General features: G+C 43.7%; 4 protein-coding genes across 13 annotated transcripts; 2 read left to right on the forward strand and 2 right to left on the reverse strand.

Moving 5' to 3' along the window:
- The first annotated feature begins 2,307 nt into the window (after nucleotides 1-2,307).
- Nucleotides 2,308-8,962, forward strand: LOC117141316 (mediator of RNA polymerase II transcription subunit 15). 8 transcript variants are annotated; one of them, XM_033304703.1, is made up of 7 exons: nucleotides 2,308-2,589; nucleotides 3,842-4,182; nucleotides 5,765-5,948; nucleotides 6,002-6,059; nucleotides 6,771-7,444; nucleotides 7,496-7,634; nucleotides 7,826-8,962. In XM_033304703.1, exons 2-7 carry the CDS (start codon nucleotides 4,104-4,106, stop codon nucleotides 8,051-8,053), a joined length of 1,362 nt encoding a protein of 453 aa, XP_033160594.1. In that variant the 5' UTR covers nucleotides 2,308-2,589; nucleotides 3,842-4,103; the 3' UTR covers nucleotides 8,054-8,962. The 8 variants fall into 8 exon arrangements, with proteins under 8 accessions (XP_033160594.1, XP_033160593.1, XP_033160600.1 ...); XM_033304702.1 differs by having other exon boundaries at nucleotides 2,308-2,511; XM_033304709.1 differs by having other exon boundaries at nucleotides 2,308-2,511; nucleotides 6,017-6,059.
- A 43-nt stretch (nucleotides 8,963-9,005) lies between these two features.
- Nucleotides 9,006-15,314, reverse strand: LOC117141313 (ATP-dependent RNA helicase dbp2). 2 transcript variants are annotated; one of them, XM_033304699.1, is made up of 5 exons: nucleotides 15,227-15,314; nucleotides 14,862-14,977; nucleotides 13,254-14,650; nucleotides 10,776-10,954; nucleotides 9,006-10,711 (listed from the first exon to the last, which is right to left on the reverse strand). In XM_033304699.1, the coding sequence occupies exons 2-5, from the start codon at nucleotides 14,867-14,869 to the stop codon at nucleotides 9,851-9,853; spliced, it is 2,445 nt and encodes an 814-aa protein (XP_033160590.1). In that variant the 5' UTR covers nucleotides 14,870-14,977; nucleotides 15,227-15,314; the 3' UTR covers nucleotides 9,006-9,850. The 2 variants fall into 2 exon arrangements, with proteins under 2 accessions (XP_033160590.1, XP_033160591.1); XM_033304700.1 differs by lacking the exon at nucleotides 15,227-15,314 and adding an exon at nucleotides 15,196-15,211.
- A 245-nt stretch (nucleotides 15,315-15,559) lies between these two features.
- On the forward strand, nucleotides 15,560-16,492 carry LOC117141319. 2 transcript variants are annotated; one of them, XM_033304714.1, is made up of 3 exons: nucleotides 15,560-15,624; nucleotides 15,677-15,859; nucleotides 15,917-16,492. In XM_033304714.1, the coding sequence occupies exons 2-3, from the start codon at nucleotides 15,697-15,699 to the stop codon at nucleotides 16,408-16,410; spliced, it is 657 nt and encodes a 218-aa protein (XP_033160605.1). In that variant the 5' UTR covers nucleotides 15,560-15,624; nucleotides 15,677-15,696; the 3' UTR covers nucleotides 16,411-16,492. The 2 variants fall into 2 exon arrangements, with proteins under 2 accessions (XP_033160605.1, XP_033160604.1); XM_033304713.1 differs by having other exon boundaries at nucleotides 15,606-15,859.
- On the reverse strand, nucleotides 16,412-17,573 carry LOC117141318 (ubiquinol-cytochrome-c reductase complex assembly factor 1). The gene is made up of 4 exons (XM_033304712.1): nucleotides 17,428-17,573; nucleotides 17,126-17,314; nucleotides 16,815-17,066; nucleotides 16,412-16,747 (listed from the first exon to the last, which is right to left on the reverse strand). Exons 1-4 carry the CDS (start codon nucleotides 17,482-17,484, stop codon nucleotides 16,466-16,468), a joined length of 780 nt encoding a protein of 259 aa, XP_033160603.1. The 5' UTR covers nucleotides 17,485-17,573; the 3' UTR covers nucleotides 16,412-16,465.
- Nucleotides 17,574-17,632: the final 59 nt, after the last annotated feature.

Raw genomic sequence — 17,632 nt, forward strand, 5'->3', positions numbered from 1 at the left:
AATCGACAGTCGAGATTTAAACAAAACGTTGCCCACCGCATCAAACGTCATTCAATGTGGCTCCCATTGAAAATCATCAACGCTGCCAAAAAAGACTGGGAAATCAGGAAAGAGCTGCGGAAAATCGCTGGAAATTATGTAAATTGTTTTCCCCGGCGAGGTCGCAGATCGAAAGGAGTGCGAAAATTTGCCTAAATGCTGGCAGGACACCCCAACAGGTTCAAACTGTTGCAGACAGCGGGAGAAATGCCAAACAATGTGAGAAATGCCAGAAACATATGTCGCCATTATCGGCAGTTAACCAACATGACAATCCTTTCATAGGGACTGATAATTTGGGAATGACTTTGGGGAGTAAAAGTCTAAGGATGGTTTGGGAAAATATTAAAAATATTTAATATACTGTTTTATTTATTCCTTTTTAATATTTTATGGAAGAAATTACAAAATTACATATTTAACAATAATAGCTTTCAGAATAAATGCGTAGAATTTTTTGATAAACCATCTTACCATTAGATTTAGTTGAATTTGACTTAAAAGGTTATATTAGAAATTGATTTAAGTAATTCACAATTTTTTGTTTTGTTTTTTTTTTTTGTTAACATTTCTCTACCCATCTTGTTTTAGTTACTTAGAGAAACCGTTACCAAACACCATTAATATAAGACTGAAAATGCCACCCTGCTTTGGCTCAATCCAATAGATCTAAATAGATCAATGGGAAGATATCATTTCGCATTTGTTGTATATTACTTCCTGTTCGGCATGGACAGATACATTTCATATTTTTCCCACCAGTCCGAAGTGTCCTAGATGTCCTAACTGTCCACCCCTTGAGAACGATATAGTCGCAATGCCAGCCCCCTGACGACGACACACGTCCGTGGCAATAAAAGCGCAAACGTTTCAATTCCGATGCGGCTGACAAATGCACGGAAAAAATGCCAGCGATTCTGCCCCAAAAATATATTATAATGATAAAAAAAAATCGAGTGAATGGAAACGGACTAAAGTTTATATCGATGCTGTCGAGTGTTTTGATTTGTAACGTTTCTCACTTCATTATTATGCAATAAATAATGCCATCTACATGTTCCATCTAATGTTATGCAGAAGGGCGAATCGCAGGGGTAGTTTATTTGTCCTGCCAGTTCTGTCCATCGGAAGTGGAGCGGAGCGATGGTCAGAAAATCATTGCTGTTGAAATTAATGAGGCCTAACATGACTGGGCGCTATTTTTTTTCATGCGAATATATTTTTGCGAAGTATAGGAAAAGTATTGAAATATTAAATATGCCGGAGTCCGTGGTGTCCCTATTGTCCGTGGTTTTTCGTGTTGTTCGAGCTGTCCGTGTGTCCGGTCTGTCCGCTGTTTCTGTGTTGTTTGCTGTTTTCATGGTCTATATAAGAGTAGCAAACAGTACAATATCCATAATATAAAAGTAAGACAAAATAGTTTAAATAAAAAATTCCAGCAATTACAATGAAATAGGGGTAAGTGTACCATTTCGAAACTTCAAGAATGGCAACAGACCTGACCTCTGCTGGAGCTTTTTGGCATTACTGGAGCAGTTGTCGCGTGGCCAACAATTTTCAAAAGTTCCTGGCACGAAGCTTAAAGCGTGCTCTACCAGCAAAAACAAAAAAAGACAAAATCCAAATTTTGCTTACTTCTTCTTCGCGGGTATTTTCCGATATCGATACCGATATCGATGTTTCGAAAAACAATGCATATGGTGCACCAACGCCAAATCAACGTGCCAAAATGGACTCGTGGCCTTCACGGAGGACCTGCTCATAACGAAACCGATCTACATAGAAATAGTGAGTACTACTAATTTTGGTTCCTCGATTAGGATTACTTTTTGTTTTAGATTCCTAAAAAAAGGGAATTTCCATGACATATGAAGGGTCTGTCGGCTGAACACATCAGGATCATTTTGAGAAGACTCCTGAGTCTTTTAAGGAACAAACACGTTTCTGATTTGATTTAAGCCCGGAAGAGCTTCCCGCTTCTGCGAGGCTGACCCTTCCTCTGTGTCTGTCGCTGATCCTGGACACGCCTCAACATCTTATGGCACCGCCTACGTCTACCCCATGCCGACGGAACCGACATGCGATCAGCTTCTGCAAACAAAAGCAGCAGCCACATCCCGTACCAGAACCGTTCGCCGAAAGCTCCAGCTCCGCGGTAGCATTGAACCCCTGTGCGAAAGCTCCGCCTGAAAACCCACCCCCATTGCAGTGGGCACTCACCTCCATCGTTGTGTGTGTGCTGGCATGCCGCTGAGAGCGGTTCTCGCTTTCTGTGACACAAAGAGGAGTGTCATGCAGCATAAATTTCATACGAATTCCGCACACTCGCAACGCGTCGCAGATACTTTTCGGCAAAGTTTTCCGCAGGAAAAAGCCAGTGTAAATAAATTGAAAAAAAAACCGAAAAATGGGCGACAGTTCCTCTTAGTTATTAACAAATCGGTGTAAATAAATGGGTGTGTTCGTTAAACGGTAAATGAAAGTGTATTTGGAACTGTGTTTTTATTTAACGGAATGAAATGGAATGGCCAAATGCGCCCAAGTGGTCAAGTGAGATAAATCAAACAAGTTTCTTTGGGGCGAAATAAAACGGCGGCCAGCCGAAAGTCACCATGGGAATGGAAATTAAATGAAAATCCGGCAATCATAAATAAAACATAAATTATGTTTCGCTGCCAGTTGGCGGCAACAAAAATAAAATAATCAAAAAACAAAAAAAGGGAAGATGTGAACCAAGCGGATATATTTTGATTTTTTTTTATAAATAGAAAAATCAATTTCTCTCTCTCCGAGGCGCGCTCTCTCTCTTTTTTGGCGCGCGCCTGTCTGTGTCCGTCTTCCCCCAAAACGGGCGCATGTGTGCGTGTGCTCCGTGTGCTTCGTGTGCGTGTGGTGGTGCGGTGTGTCTCCCGTGTCGGTGTCTATTATAATATCCAGTGAGCAAAAGCGAGTGGCCGAGTGCTCTCACACTCTCTCTCTCTGCGAATAATTGAATATAATTCAAGTGTTTTTGCTGCACACTATTTGTTGTGCTTATTATCGTTATTATTTGTTTAAATTACCAACGACAACATAAACAACAACAAGAGCACCACGCGCGCGATTAGCACAACGCAGTGGAGCCACCTTCGAAGGCATCGAAAACATCAACAACACACAAAAGGCTCTCAAGGAGAGCGATTTGCGTAGTGCTGCTGCAGCCCTGGTCAGAAAAACCCTTTTATGGGTTTGTCCTGTTTACAAATTGACGCTGCAAATTGAATTTATAGCACGGCTGAAACAAGTGGTTGAGTGCCAGCCAGGGACCCACTTAATTTCCGCTACGGTCCCCAAAATACAGAAGACAAATAAATGAGGAAAATGCCACTACAGTGAAGCATCGAGCAGTGGAAACTTGAAATTTTCATCAATTTCGAGCTGAAAGTTTAGTTCATGTCATATTTATACTGCTATTACCAAATCAAACTCGTTCTATAATTTTTAATTCAATACTAAACGAGCTCCAAAAGTATTACTAAAGAAATTTGTACTAATAACTTGGTTACAAGTTTTAAGTTTCCACTAACTTCACTTCACTTGAATTAGCCAAGTTGTCCTGTATTTGGTTTGAATTGGAAATAGGTGGCCGAGTGGCTGAGTGGGTGGCTTGGGTGGCATTTTCCCTGAGAAAAACTCACGCACAAATGTATTTCCCCCCGAGGAGCATTTGTTGCTGCTACCTCAATCTTTCGAAATTGACAACGGCGGCAGTCGCAGCAGCAACAACAACACCAAATCAAATAAATTAAATTTACACACATAGTTAAATTAGTGAAAATTGAATAAAACAGAAGAAAGAATAGACGACGAACGTAAATAAAAGACGTTGAGGTGACGGCGACGCGAAGAGTGAGGAGTGGCAGACAGAGCGAGAGAACAACGTGTCGAGCAACAAATTAATAATACAACAACAACAAAAAATCAGATAAATAAAAAAGCAACACAAATTGAAAACAAAAACAACAAGAGCAGCGGCAGCAGCAGCAGCGATTCTGGATTTCTAGAGGCAGCGGCACATTCAAAAGATGGGCTGTGGACAGAGCAAGATACATTTGTATCCCAGGAAATCGAAGAGTAAAGCGAACGGCAAGAAAGGAGGACATGGTGAGTAGGCGAAATGAGAGTAAATCCTTTGGGCAACTGACTCTATAAGTTGCACAAGACGAAAATGCGTTAAAGCTAGAAATCAATAGGTAATCTAAAGGGTTTTCCTACGCCCAAAATACACGGTTCAAATATTTTTAGTAGCCACTTATATACAGAGGTGGTCAAAAGTATTTACACAACGAGCTTTTTTTTCAATTAGTTGACAATTGAAAAAAAAGCTCGTTGTGTAAATACTTTTGACCACCTCTGTATATCATAAAGAATCAACAATACTTGATAAATTGATCTTCAAAAATTGGTCAGTTTCTCAGTCCATTTTACTTATAGATTTTATGTTTTATTTCTTTTTGCGTGCTAGAATTGATATTGTTTTGCCAATTTTGTATATGCCCGATCCATTTGGAATGATCCATCAAATCGTTTGGGCATTTTCCTCTGTGTAGAGCAAGGGAAATTGGGAAAACGGCGAGTAAAACGTATTGCCTCGCACAACAAAAGCTTACACGCATGACGACATCAATTTGCCTCCAGCTGTGTGTGCATGTGTGCGTCCGTGTTTCCCTGCATGTGTGTGTGTGTGTGTGTGAGCCACCTGTTTCCACACAATGAGGACATCATTGATTAATATGTCGCCAGCAGTGAAAAAAAGGGGAAGTTGAAAGGAGGAGCCCAGTTTTAAGGCCATGCATTCACCAAAGTAATAATAAAGGCCTACATTTTAAAGCCCACAGCATTGTCTATATATAAACACACACACACACACACACGCACACTAGCCTTAAGTTTATAAGAATGTAAAAACCTAGCCTACATGCCAAACTTTTGACTATGCCCAACCCCGCTCCTTTGTGGCTGTCAGTGTCTGTGTGTGCGTGTTTCTAGCTTTTTTTTATTCTATTTTGTGTGTGTATAATTAACTGCTAAAAAGGCAACTTGTTGTTGCAGTGGGCGCCGCTTCAAGGGGCGTGGCAAGCCCCCCCAGTTTGTATGTAGCTGTGTGTGTGTGGGCAAAAGGGTTAAAGCTAAAAAAGTATAGCATACACAAAGGCGCCATTGTGCCATAAACGACCCAAATATTTCGTAGGCGCCTAAGCTTTAGTCTCGTTCCTAGATTAATTATTCATAATACTCGGCTCTCGCTTTTCCGAATTTGCATTAAAATGCATAACGGCTTTTAATTAAATTTACGGCTGGCAAGGCCACTTCAAAGAAAGGCCCGAGGAAATATTAAGTATACGCAGGTTAAGCCGAAAGATGGATTAGCCAAACAGAAACGTGCAGGTACAAAAAGGATGCTGAAAACTAGGATTTCTTTATTATTATTTTTATAAATAATTGAATATTTGTAGGGTTCATAGTGTTTTTTTTTTGAGTGTCTACAGGGCACAAGGAGCTAACATAATTTCTACAAGTGTTTTCTAAGCATTTTTCTCGACTGCAAGTGCCCCCGTTTCGCATAGAAGTTTGCCACACTTGGCTTATTGCAAAACTTTTGCCACTCCACGGCACTCGCGAAATTGCCCACTCATCTTGACTAATGCTCGAAACTCTTCTTTGGCATTATCCATTTGTTTGGCAGCCGACTCAGATGCCGAAACGGACGAGGACGAAGGCCACATCGAGGATGCCGAGAAGGCACAGCAGCGCGACCGCGAGAAGCACGACGAGAGCGAGGAGCTAAGCAATAAGGACATCCAGGAAAGCGACGAGGACGTGGCCGTCTCACTGCTGCGCGCCAAGAACCTGTCGCTGCTGCAAAGCCAGTAAGTCAGCCCACGGACCACATAACCCGAAAATGAACACCTCACTTTTCCAGGGAAATATCATCTAGCCAGCAGAACTTCTTCCGCATGCTGGACAAGAAGATCGATGAGGTGAGAGTCTACTTAGTGATACATTATACCAGATGGGCGATTTAAATCTAGGGGGTTCCCAATAGTATCAGTCTATTAAAGTAGAAAAACTTGCCTGGGTTTACTTGCTATCACTTGCTAGCTATTAAGCACAGAAAACAATTGTTGTTTCTATAAACACAAATAGTTTAAAGTACGAAATTCTATAAATTCATTGACCCCAAATACGTAGTTTAATAGAATTTATTAATTTAAACATACATATATATTTGAAAAGCTTTACAATTTAAACTCAACCAAAGTAAATAAGTCATAATATTGATGTGTAATTGTAATGTGCTGTTCCGTGATAATAAACAAATGGCCCAAGATCAATATATATATATGTAAGTGCACTAAGTATTTGGCTATGCCAAATCGAAAGAGCAAAACAATTGGTTTTATGGCCCCCAATTTGTTTTCATTTCGAACAACATGTGAGGAGCCATTAAAATTCGCTTGTTACCTGAAAATTGGACTTCAAAGAGATTGGAGCAACTTATGCGCAGCAAGAAAATCTATATGCATGGGGATTAACTTGATTATTTTATTAAACATGTTGGACACAAAATATTTTATAAATGTCTATTATAAAGGTATTTTGATTTAATCTTTATATTCTGGCTGGTTAGAATAAGCTTTTGATAGCTAAGCTTTTATATAAATCTGGCTAAACAAACACGCTTATTTTAGGGTCCCGACTACGACTCGGCCAGCGAGACGGAGATCGCTTTGGAGGAGGCCCGACTAAACGCCCTGCGCCAACATTGGGAGTCCGCCAGCATCACGGCCTCCATCTGCTCCTCGGCCAGCCGCTCGCTGCAGACGACGCCCATCCGCCAGGTGCAGGTGCCATTGAAGCAGCCGCCGCGTGGCGCCGGCCTGCTGCTCCAGCCTTCCAGCGCCTCGGCGGTCACCGCCTCCTCCTCCTCCTCCTCCTCATCGACGATAGTCGCGCTGCCCACGACGGAGTATCTACCTCAGCATGTGTTGGCGGGACGGCAAGTGGTGCAGCAGCAGCAGCAACAGCAGCAACAAGCGGCAGTGCTCTACCAGCAGCAGCAGCAGCAACTAATCCTGCTGCCCCAGTTGGATCTTAATGTTGTCAACACGTCCACGGCAGCAGCAGCGGCACAGCTCGTCCAGTTGCAGCAGCAGCAACAGCAGCAGCTACAGCAACAGCAGCAGCAACAGCAAATGCAGCAGCAACAGCAGCTGCAACTCAATCAGCAGCAGCAGCAACTCTACCAGCAGCAGCAACAGCAATACCTGCTGACCCTTCCCGCCGGATCAAAGCCACAGAGCGTGAGTCCAAAGCGCCTGATCTATGGTGGACCCGCTGCAACCACTCTCCTCTGTGCAACTGGGTAGGTTCAGCTGTCTGGCATCATATATATATTATATCCATTTAAATATAGTGATGTGCATTTCAGCATCAAATGCAACGCCCCCGAAACTTACGAACCGCCAACCGCTCCACACAGCCAAATCCAGCAGCAACAGCCACCGCCTCCTCCGCCGGGCGCCTACTACGGCGAGATGATGCACGGCGTACAGGTGAGTGGTCCTATATGTACTATATCTATTGTAATAACTGAGGAGTAAGCACAGAAGCAGTAAGCAGTAGCAGCTTTGCTGAGTCTGCTGAAGAATTCTGCCAGAATCCACGCTCATGAGTAACTAGTTCTTAATGCCTATTATCTTGACTGCTAGGTAAATGACTAATATACTCACTTGACCATTTGCAGGCCGCTCCAGCGGCGGAATACAAGTTCCCGCCGGCCATCAGCGTGCAGCGACTGGCGCCGCAGGTGCAGCGGCAGCTGCGCGAGACGCAGGAACTCATAAAAGACTCGTGCCCGCAGCTGTATGCGGCGGGCTATGGCAGCCCAGGACCACCGATACGCAATCCCAGCAGGAACCCCACTAGAACTAGACCCACCCTGGAGACGCAGTTCTCGCAGGAACTCTCGTGATATCTATATATGTAAACAGCCGGCAGACGGAGGATGCACCCACGTTCAGACACACACACACACAACCACTCACAGTTGGAAAAACTGCAGCCAAAGAGGAAAGCTAAAATTAACCAAAATTATAAGAATACGAAACCCGTGACAAAACCACACAGTAAAAAAAAACCAAGAAAATGCCAAAAAAAACAACCAAAAAGAAACTTCAAAATGAATGAAAATCAATTAAGAAATTGTAAAACTGCACTTAATGTTTCAGACCCTCAGAATCCCCAAAATGCGTACTACTTGCAACAAACAAACAAGATGAGCAACTACTATACCTATGCGGAGCAACAAATAAAGCATTCAACTACAAGGATATTCAAGAGGCAGCCAAAGAAAGCTAGATACGTAGGGACATACCAAGTTGGATCCGAAAGCGCAAGGTACATAGACTTAGGAATCGAGTATAGCGTTATAAAGCGATATATACATATATGCAAATGCCACAAAGGAGATGCGGAAGCGGAAGCTGATGCTGAAGCGGAAACGGAAGCGGAGTAGGAGGTGTTAGAGCCCGAGTAAAAGCAAACACAAATCATACAAAGTAAATAATATAAAGTGTATCAAACAAATGACTTCTACATTCTCACGCAATTTTGTTAGTCATAAATCTCATGGTGTAATTTTTTAACAAATATTTTTCCGTCAAATTCTCGAAATGGTGTAACGTTGATGATGGCGGATGATGATGGAATGTTCGTTGGATATGCAATTAACGGATGAAGCTGTCTAGTAATATTTGTATACTTTAGTTCTATTTATTATTAATAATATAATTTTGGATGTACGATAGTTTTTCTTATATGGATATATATATATACATATATACTTAAAATGGAAAATAAAAGCAAATCAATTAAGTTTAAACGCAAAGGTTTCCTTCTCGGCGGTACTAATTAATAACGCACGGTTGAAATTCTAATTAATTCCTTTATTCATATCTTGTTATCAATTCATACTTATGGGCTGCTGACATAAAATGGAATTGCATTTCAATTTTTTGAACGTATTCTCATGTTTTATTGTTTTTTTTTTGTGTTATGTTTGAAGTTCTTGTTACGGTGTGAAAATTGTCCAGCTAAGCAATTCATTAGACTAGTCACATAATATGGTTTAAGATGACATAATAATACGCATTTGATTCCACGAAATTGACATTGTTTCTTATGTGTACATGTGTCCGATAGTGTGAAAGGATGTGTACCGGGAGCGTTCTTCTCCCATTTAGTGTTCCTTCGTTATCCGATTGTATCTAATCTCTTTTGGCTTGGGTTTGTTTGGAGCATTGCAAACATTTCTTTTGCAGTGTATGAATAGATACGTACAATATTCGAGAATTGTATAAAGAAATCAAATACGCCCAGGGCTCTGGAAAGATAAATGCCAACAACATCGATGATCGGCACTCGAATGCCCTAACAATTTGACTAAACCAAAAGCTTATCAACTAAATGTGGGGTTTATGTTTTGTTTTGTTTTGGGGTGAACAAAGAGATTAATCAAATTAAAAGCGTATTTGATTCCAGATTAAACCATATTATATAGCTATGATGTGGGCGGAGGAGATCTACACGATACGTACATCACCGACGCTCATCTAACATCTTCCCTATGAAGTCTCTGGACTTGTGATCGTGACTCGTGTACAATTAATACGGGTGGGTGTGCGGATGTGCGTGTAATGTTCGTGTGGGGAAAGGAAATTACAGTAGAGCTGGTCTACAATTTGGTAGCCTCTATCGAACCGCAGAGCCTCTAGTTCTGCACAGGCAGCGGAGGCGGCGGATAGGCAAAGATATCGCCGCCGTTCGCCATCATATAGGGTGCCGCCTGCGTGGGCACTGCGTACTGGGCGCGGTATGAGCTGGCCACCGTTGCAGCTCCTCCGTTCAGCGACACGGTTGCCATGCTGGAGGACATTGAAGAGTACTGGCCATAGGCCTGTGGCTGTTGCATTTGCTGCTGCTGCTGTGGAGTCTGCAACTGTTGTTGCTGCTGCTGCTGGGCCGCCGCCGCCTGCTGCTGGTTCATCGCTGGTGGTGGCATGTTGGCAAAGTTCATGTTGTAGGGCGAGAAACGGGAGCGCTTCTGATCGACTCCGTAGTTCGCAGCCGTCATCGCCGCCTGCACGGATGCATCGGGCAGTAGGTGTTGCTGCTGGGCAGCCTGAGCCTGTTGCTGCTGCTGGTGCTGCGCCTGTGGCGGTCCAGATCCCGGACCATTCTGCGGCTTGGTGGGCTCGAAGCAAGCGGCATTGGGATTGAAGCGAGAAAAGGGCACTCCGCCGTTCTGCTGCTGCTGCTGCTGTTGTCCCTGGTAGCCACCGCCTCCCTGGCCACGGTAGCCGCCCTGTACGCCCTGATTCGGCGGAGAAGTGCGCGGCTTCTGATCGAAGCGTGGTGGTCCGCCAGCGCTGCCGCCGTTGAAGGAATTGCGATTCATGCTGGCGCCGGGACCATTGTTGTTGCGGTAGTTGTTGCCGCCATTGTAACCGCCGCCCATCTGCGGATTGCGTCCCTGATAGCCATTGCCGCCACGGTAGCCGCCACCCATGCCGCCACCGCGCTTGTTGTAGCCACCGTTCATGGCCATGTTCATCAGTTTGGGATTGATGGTCTGCAAACGGAGGAGGTGAGTACATTTGCCATCGAGAGGATTGAAAGCTACAAGGAGCACTCACCTGGTTGGCCTCGCGCAGCACCTGGATCAAGTCGTTGGCCTTGTTGGCGTTGGAATGCGTGAACAGGGTGTAGGCGGTGCCGGTGTTATTGGATCGTCCGGTACGTCCAATGCGATGAACGTAGTCCTCCGAGTTCGAAGGATAATCGTAGTTGATCACAAACTTGACATCGTCAACGTCTGTTTGATTTCAATTATATTTTTCATTTCGAATTTGAAAATTGAAGAATGTGAAAAGAAGCGTTAAAATTATCAAATCGAACCAATGCGTCGAAAATAGGAATCTCAATACTCAAGAAACTATTCAACAAAAACGAAAACTTATTTGTGTGCTTGTGTGAGTGGTGTCCGTTTCTGTCATGGTGTGTGTATTCATGTCATGGTATTGGTGTTGGTGGTGTTTGTGTCGGTGCGATCATTTGTTTTTGTTTTGTAAAGTTTGTTAATAGAACTTAAAATACATTTTTGATCGAATTGTCGAATGGATTTTGTCGGTTGGTGTTAGATCGGTTTCGATTTCAATTTTTTTTGTATGTTTTGTACTTTGAACAAAAATTTCGCCATCAATACTATTAGCGTATATTAATAACAATACATCTTTGGCAATTAGACATATGTTCTTTTTATACTGCAGAAATGTGGACCTCGACCTTTTCTTCTCATCATACTTTCTTTTATATCATTTTTGAATACACAAATCGTAATATAAATGTTTAAGCTTAATGCATACAAGAGACGGCTTGATTAAAATTAACATTATAAATAAAGAGATGTAAATGTGAATGAATGATCAAAGCTTATGATAGAGGGTGCTGATTTTGGTTTAGAAGGAGGAACATACTTCGTCGGAAAGGAGGGAGGATCGAGGGTGCGGGCATATTGCTATGATTAGGAAGAAATAAATTAGCCTAGTTACTTACCCTGGCGATCTAGGGTTAGAATATGGGATTAGAATTAGGCTTACGAACAAGAGTCCCTGAAGATGCTGTCCTCGCAACGCGGCTGTGATGATGGAGATCCCATGGATCTCCGCAATGCTAGAAACTTATAACTCAACCCTCAACTTGTATATATAGCTTTTCTCTTTAACTGCTTTGTGTATATAACTTTTTAACTTTAAACTTTGAACGGGTTTTTTTCTCTTTTTTGTCTAGTTTTGCCATTTGAAAAATCGAAGTCCATTTCATAAAGTGCTGATGATATTTTTGTTCACACACAAATTTAGGTATTATACATAGAGTAAGGAGCGACGTAATATAGTATACTAGGTACTTTATGATACATAAATAAGCTACAGAAAATTATCATCAGTCAACAAATACTTGGGCCGCAAAATGTAGCAATTACTCAACACATTAGTTATACTTCACATTGTTCTAAAAACTAAAAAAAAAACTTAAGATATATATATATAGTTTTAAGGCACGGTTTAATCGCCTTGGATTAAAGGTTAATTTCTTTTGGGTGCACTGAGATTACTATTTAGTTGGGTTTTTTAAAGATTATTTTGCTGGCCATTGACTCCTTGACTGACAGTAAATCGCTTTTTACAATTAAGTTACTCAAAATGTGATTGACGAGACACAACTAAAAACTATGAGCAAGAGAGCAACAAACGAACTAAAAGTAACAACATCATATAACCAGCAATGCATGGAGAACAAACACATTCCCCTCATTATTTGAGCCCACACCTTTTCTTCGGATTCGTAGAATCATTCAGCAAACTAAAGGGTTCAATAAGTTAGACTTAATGGTCCACCCGGCATCGAACCACTCGAAAATGATTGAAAAATAATAAATGGCAATTTCTCGGCTGCCTAGAGATTTAAACATGCAATTTAAAAAATACAAGCGGTCCTTTCCGGTTTTCACGTTTACCAAATTACATTCTTTGATAGATGGTAACCAGTAATGAGCTCATCTAACTTCGCTTAGCTACCCAAACTTCAATTTCAATATAACATGAAATAAAAATATGTTTATAAATATTTAAGGAATATCTAACCCCAGTTAATTTCGAATACAGCTAGGCGAAGATTTGCGGTTGAGCTTCAAGATTAGGCTACTGTTCACCCAGCTTAATTAAATTAATATGAATACTAACAAAAAACTATGAGTATTTACACACTGAAGCGAGCGAAGATTCCAACAATGGACCCCAAATGGGAATCGTGCGCTTTCGGGCTTCAAATCGTGAATAGCTTGTGAAATCCGGAACAGACCCGAAACGAAAAACCTCCAAAGTTCTGGAAACAGAGCGGAAGGAAGAGCGAAGAGGCTGGGCGGTGTTGGCCGATTCATCGCTGACGGATCGCTGAGACCAGACGAACCAGGAAGGCGTCGACGACGAATCACAAAATAATGAATGAAACCCCACGGGATGCTGATTGATCCACAGGCAACAATTGCTTGGTTACGGAGAGAAAAAACGAAAGTTGGCCCCATTGAGGGCCCCACAAAGGCTACGTATACTCACCGAGTCCGCGGGCAGCCACATCGGTGGCCACCAGTATCGAGTGCCGGCCATTGCGGAAGCTCGAGAGCACAAAGTCGCGCTCCTGCTGCGACTTATCGCCGTGGATGGCGCATGCGCGCCAGCCCTGGCGGGAGATATTGCGCGTGATCTCGTCCACACGCTTCTTGGTCTCCACGAAAATGATGGTCTTGGTCTCGTTCTCCGCCGAGATGTCCGTTAGCAGCTTGATCAGCTTCATCAACTTCTCGTTCTCATCGCACACGTCCACGATCTGCAGGATGTTGTGGTTGGCGCTCAGCGAAAGCGAACCAATGTTAACCTGTATGTAGTTATTAAGGAACTCCTCGGCCAGCTGGCGCACCTCTTTCGGCCAGGTGGCTGACCACATGAGAACCTGACGGTCCGGGCGGATCTGCTGCATGATCTTTCTGATCTGGGGCTCGAAGCCCATGTCGAGCATACGATCGGCCTCGTCTAGCACCAGATAGGTGCATCTCTTCAAGGAGGTGGTGCCGCGCTCGAGGAAATCAATCAAGCGACCTGGTGTGGCAATCACAATCTCCACGCCGCGCTCCAAATCCCTAGCCTGCTGTCCCTTGGGCGCTCCACCAAAGATGCAAGTGTTGCGCACATGAGTGTTGCTGCCAAACTCAATGGCCACCTGCTGGATCTGCTGGGCCAGCTCTCTAGTCGGAGCCAGGACCAGGGCGATGGGTCCATCACCGCGCTCCAGGCGCGGCTGGTTATTGATGTGCACCACCGCTGGCAGAACATACGCCAAGGTCTTGCCCGATCCGGTCTGGGCCACGCCCACTAGATCCCGTCCACTCATAGCAATGGGCCAACCCTGGGCTTGAATGGCCGTTGGCTTGGCGAAACCCTGCTTACGGATCTCGTTCATCACGTAATCGGGAAAGCCGCCCTCCTCGAATTCAATACTGGGTGTGGGCACCTGATCGCCCTTGATGGTGATCTCATTGCTGGTGAGGAAGGTCTCTGTTTCACCGGCAGTTCTGGCCAGCACCGAATCGCACGGCTTGTAAAAGTTCTTGCGGAATGGCGTAAGATTCACCTCTGACCAAACGATCTTGGGCAAGTGAGCGCCGTGATTGGAAGAGCGCTGGCCACCGTTCTGACCACCGAATCCATCCTGGTTGCGTGGTCCGCCGGGTCCCATGCTAGGACCACCACCGTTCATGCGTCGCTGTCCACCGTTGGCGGGTCCATGGCCATTGAATCCTGGGTATGGGGCCGAGCGATTGCGCTGGAACATGCCCGCTCCACCGGGTCCGCCGCCGGGAGCACCACCGCCCATGCGATTGGGCACCATACCGCCGGCTAGGCCACCAGCTCCTCCGACGCCACCGCCTCCGAAGGCGTTCATCTGTCCGTTATACCTGCGACGAGCGTTTTGTGCCATGAAATAAGAATTTTGAGCCTTTTAATGATTTGCCAAAATGTTGAAATTTACACGAAGCGACCTTTTTTTATGTAATTTTCATTTTTTACTGCCATTTTGAATTTATTGATTTTCGACACTCGGCCCCTGGCCGCATGTTAGACCGAAATTTGGGCTTAAAAAATGTGTGCTTGTGTTTCTATACTTACATGTTCATTGCTGGTGTGATGTAAGTGGAAATATAGCTGGCCAAAGTATAGTTTTTTCGGTCACTTTTACAATTTTTCACTCCACAATTTTTTCAGCTTCTACGTCGTCAATAGAGCTGTGGAAAAAATCGGTGTTAGTATCGATTGGTTCGATAGGTTGGGTCTTCTGGAAACATCGATTGAGTTTTCTAGAAACGATCACAATAAATGGAGCAAAATGCCAAAATATTTGTAAGTAGGAGACAATTAATATATAAAAATAAATATTTAAACGTATCTAACACTTTTAAGAACTGAAAAGAATATGAGACACTATTTAGATTGAGCACTATACTTGTTAGTTTGTAGTTAGTTCGTTGTCTAACCAGTATTTTGTTAATGCGGCACCGGTATTTAGCAAAAAGAACTATTAATTTTTTAAGCAAAACAAATCCGTTTAATTTTGCTTGTCTGAAGCTATCGAGTAAAACAACTTCGATAACAACGGTCAGCAAAAAAATGTGACCAGCCTATAGACCTGCCCAAACATCAAAGTGTGGACATAAATTGGAATGTTACAGTGATCACTCAATGTAGTTAACCTGTAAATTTCTATCTGTAATGTTACTGTAACTAATGAACAAGGTTTTATAAATGCAGTTAAATAATAACTTATTATTATGTAATATTCCTTTATTTGTTAATTAACTTATGCCCGCAATTATGCCATACAAAAGGTGTCGAATGGTTTTTGCTTAATCGTAGCTCTGCTGTACTTCATAAGGTAAACAAACATGGCTTAAACAAGAGATTCCTAATTATCAAGTTCAAGATAGATTAGTTCAATTTGGTAGCCATGCGCACCAGTTACAAGAAAAACAGACCTTTCGACTTCAAGCTAATTGATCTGGTGGAACCCAATCCTGTGCTCTATAAGAGATCTGGACTCTCGAACTACGATGCCATGAAGGCGAAAACCGATATCTGGGCTCGGATAGCCGAGATGATGGGCTGTGATGGTGAGTCAGCTAATAAAAGCAAAAGGTTTTTTATATTTAAACTTATAATCCTCGTAGTGGACTTCTGCCTGATGCGCTGGAACAATCTGCACTATCAGTTTCGCAAGGAATTTCGCCGCGCGGACACCAGTGGATCCACCTGGCCGTACTTGGAACGCTTGCGATTTCTGGCCGAGATCCAGCCGCCCTCCAAAGTGAAAACCAAACCCAAAACAAACAAACAGGAGGCGACCATCCAGACGGAAACTCCTGTGCAGTTTCTGTGGGAGACCTTTGAGGATGGGGATGTTCCACAGCAGTCGAGTACGTTCATTATCGAGGAGGTCATCGAGGAGCCCAGCGAACAGATCATCCACGAGGAAATAATCTACGAGGAGCAAGAGCCCGCTGAGATACTCTCGCCCAGAAGCAGCTTCCTCCAGATGGACCAGGTACTGGCCCAACTAAAGGAACCGCAGCGGAGAAGAGCAGAGCGAAGGATTACTGCATTTCTGCTCAAGTGCCAGCTGCGTGCCTTGAGTAATCAGTCCGTGGAGGACCTTAGCATCTAGCTTCCAGTTCACATACTCTCAAACTTTATTTTTAAAAAACAGAATATAACTAAGATTAAACCTTGCACTTGTCCAATTCGAACCATGCCACTTTCGGCTTGACAATGAATTGATCGCGCGGCAAACTGTCCAGCATGCTGGCCTGCTGTCGGACGTACTTCACCAGTCGCTCGATCTGCGCGTAATCATCGCAGTTCATCTCGAAGAAGCGGCGCCACAAGGCGCAGGCCAAAACCCGATCGTCGGACATGATGCCCTCGTCGTAGGCGATTAGGGCCGCTTGGAACTGCTCGGATAAGGTCTCGATTTGCTGACGGGTGCGTGAAGGATTGTGAGCCTGTTGGGAAACACACATGAAGAGTATAAAGATTATATATACAATGGTGAACTCGAGTAAAACCTACTCCCAATTTCTTGGCGCGTGTGTTGACATCTCCCCACATGGCCTCCACAATGCAGTTGCGCAGGAAGCGTCCATCCTCGCCCGTTTCGGAGCCCTCGGCCATGGAGCGCATCAGGAGTAGCCAAACATGCAGTTCGGTGACCAAAAACCAGGAGTTGAAGGTATTGGGCAGATTGAAGTCGCGGAAAAAGGTCACATAGTTGATCTTGTCGGCGACGCTTTCGTACAGCAGGTGACTGGTTACCTTGAGGCGCTGAAAAGGAATCACTACGATGAATATTAATCAAATAGGCAAAGTAATCCCAGTCTTACCGCCTTTGTGTTCGGTGTGAAGCCCACTTTGTTGAGCACTCTCTTCAGGATTCCGCCTTCTGCGGCTTCCGCTGCGCCGGGTTTCGTTTTATTGGGATTATCCACAACGCCGGTGGACGAACACAAGCGGCAAGGTTGCTCCAGCAGACCCAGTATCGCTGGCCTGTGCTTATACGTATGTTGTGTTGCCTATAATATGTTTAATTTAAAAATTTTACATTCGTTTATATAAGAGTTGAAGGCGGTGCATTCGGATGACCGTGTTCTTAGTAAATAGAGTGCAACCATAGCATTAAACATACCCATGTGGTTCTCGCTATGCCGCCGGACAGTCTTGCAACTGCACGAGTGCACTGCATTCTTAAATATTTCCTAAATTTACTAAAACAAAATCGTTAAAAAAAATCTAATTGCACGCGACAACAGACCAAAACAGCTGATCGTAACAGTGCTGCCAACTTGGGTATAACGACAAGTTAACAGTGACTTACTAACATATGATTAACA

The sequence above is a fragment of the Drosophila mauritiana genome, chromosome 3L (genome assembly GCF_004382145.1).
Source record: "Drosophila mauritiana strain mau12 chromosome 3L, ASM438214v1, whole genome shotgun sequence".
NCBI classification, from domain to species: Eukaryota; Metazoa; Arthropoda; class Insecta; order Diptera; family Drosophilidae; genus Drosophila; species Drosophila mauritiana.

Coding starts and splice junctions, on each gene's coding strand:
- LOC117141316 (XM_033304703.1), top strand. CDS start 4,104: ATGGGCTGTGGACAGAGCAAGATACATTTGTATCCCAGGAAATCGAAG. Junction 6,060..6,770: donor TGGACAAGAAGATCGATGAG/GTGAGAGTCTAC, acceptor CGCTTATTTTAG/GGTCCCGACTACGACTCGGC. Junction 7,635..7,825: donor AGATGATGCACGGCGTACAG/GTGAGTGGTCCT, acceptor GACCATTTGCAG/GCCGCTCCAGCGGCGGAATA.
- LOC117141313 (XM_033304699.1), bottom strand. Junction 10,955..13,253: donor TGTGGCTGCCCGCGGACTCG/GTGAGTATACGT, acceptor GAAATCAAACAG/ACGTTGACGATGTCAAGTTT. Junction 10,712..10,775: donor TGCTGCGCGAGGCCAACCAG/GTGAGTGCTCCT, acceptor CTCCGTTTGCAG/ACCATCAATCCCAAACTGAT.
- LOC117141319 (XM_033304714.1), top strand. CDS start 15,697: ATGCGCACCAGTTACAAGAAAAACAGACCTTTCGACTTCAAGCTAATT. Junction 15,860..15,916: donor CGAGATGATGGGCTGTGATG/GTGAGTCAGCTA, acceptor TAATCCTCGTAG/TGGACTTCTGCCTGATGCGC.
- LOC117141318 (XM_033304712.1), bottom strand. CDS start 17,484: ATGCAGTGCACTCGTGCAGTTGCAAGACTGTCCGGCGGCATAGCGAGA. Junction 17,067..17,125: donor TCACACCGAACACAAAGGCG/GTAAGACTGGGA, acceptor ATTCCTTTTCAG/CGCCTCAAGGTAACCAGTCA. Junction 16,748..16,814: donor CACGCGCCAAGAAATTGGGA/GTAGGTTTTACT, acceptor GTTTCCCAACAG/GCTCACAATCCTTCACGCAC.